The sequence below is a fragment of the Monoraphidium neglectum genome, assembly GCF_000611645.1.
Source record: "Monoraphidium neglectum strain SAG 48.87 unplaced genomic scaffold scaffold04247, whole genome shotgun sequence".
NCBI classification, from domain to species: Eukaryota; Viridiplantae; Chlorophyta; class Chlorophyceae; order Sphaeropleales; family Selenastraceae; genus Monoraphidium; species Monoraphidium neglectum.
In genome coordinates this window covers 1872-2879 of record NW_014009382.1, presented here as the reverse complement: position 1 = coordinate 2879, position 1008 = coordinate 1872, and the positions used below count along the sequence as shown (strand labels likewise).

Genomic DNA, 1008 nt, shown 5'->3' with positions numbered 1-1008 from the left:
CATCAAACCGCCTCCCAAATTGCCATTCAGCCCCCAGCCGAGCTATCCAACTCGACCCGGGCCGCACTGGCGGCCGCCGCCGCGGAGCTGCAGGCGCAAGCCGCTGCTGCCGCCGGCCGGCCCATGCGCCCGGACGACCTCTCTTCAAACGGCTGCCCGCCCTGCGCCCCCGGCGGCGCGGGCTGCGCCGGCGGCGCCCGCGGTGCGCTCGCGCCGCCGGGCGCGCGGTGCGTGCCGCGGGGGGAGAGTTACTTCATCGGATGCCAGCTGGGCTTGATGCCCGTCCGCTCGCCTGCCAGCCGCGCCGCCCTGGGGGCCCACGGCGGCTTCGGCTACTGGCGGCAGCTGCTGCGGTTCGCAGCGTGGATGGCCGCCGTGTGGCTGGCGTGGCTGCTGGTTCTCATGGCGGTGACGCTGGCCATGCGGACCGGCCCCGGTGACGCGGTCAGCGGCCTGCTCGGTTACTTGCGGGTGAGAAGCCATCTCTGCCTCACACCTTTAGGCTGCCCTCGCTGTGTGCATTGCTCCCTCGATCTGGTTTGTAGCCTCCGCCCCGGTGCTGGCTCCGCCGCATGCCCGCTGCCGCATGCCCGCTGCCCGCGCGCCTAACCGCCGCCCGCCCGCCGCGCGCGTCACCCGCTGCCAGCTGGCGTGGGAGCTGCGGGCCCCCTTGGTGAGCTACTCGCTGATGTCACTGGGTTACGCCTTTTATCACACCGTGGGCTTCAACACCGTGCTCGGCTACGGCTCAAAAATGCGGGAGGTGCGCGCATCACGTTTGAATCAATGGAATTCGGGCGGATTCGGGGTATGCGGCAGGTGACGCTTGGACTCCGGGAGCTTGTGGCTGGCGGGGCCTGTGTCGCGCCTGTGGAGGCTGCAATTGTCGTCGCAATGACGAGGGAGCCGGTCCCTAGTTGTCGTGCAGCCCCCCCAAACTTTGCAGGCGGGCCCGGCACGGCACGCTGCGCCCACAGGGCCACGCCACTGCCCACCAAACCCCTGCGC

General features: G+C 70.8%; 1 protein-coding gene across 1 annotated transcript in view; it reads left to right on the top strand.

The window, feature by feature from the left end:
* Positions 1-1008, top strand: part of MNEG_14088 (hypothetical protein) — a gene marked incomplete at both ends in the record, with an annotated part of 4900 nt that overhangs the window by 2765 nt on the left and 1127 nt on the right. The window contains 3 exons of the mRNA XM_014037440.1: positions 31-227; positions 300-471; positions 647-763. Coding sequence (XP_013892894.1) covers positions 31-227; positions 300-471; positions 647-763 — 486 coding nt within the window. The remainder of the gene's footprint in view (positions 1-30; positions 228-299; positions 472-646; positions 764-1008) is intronic.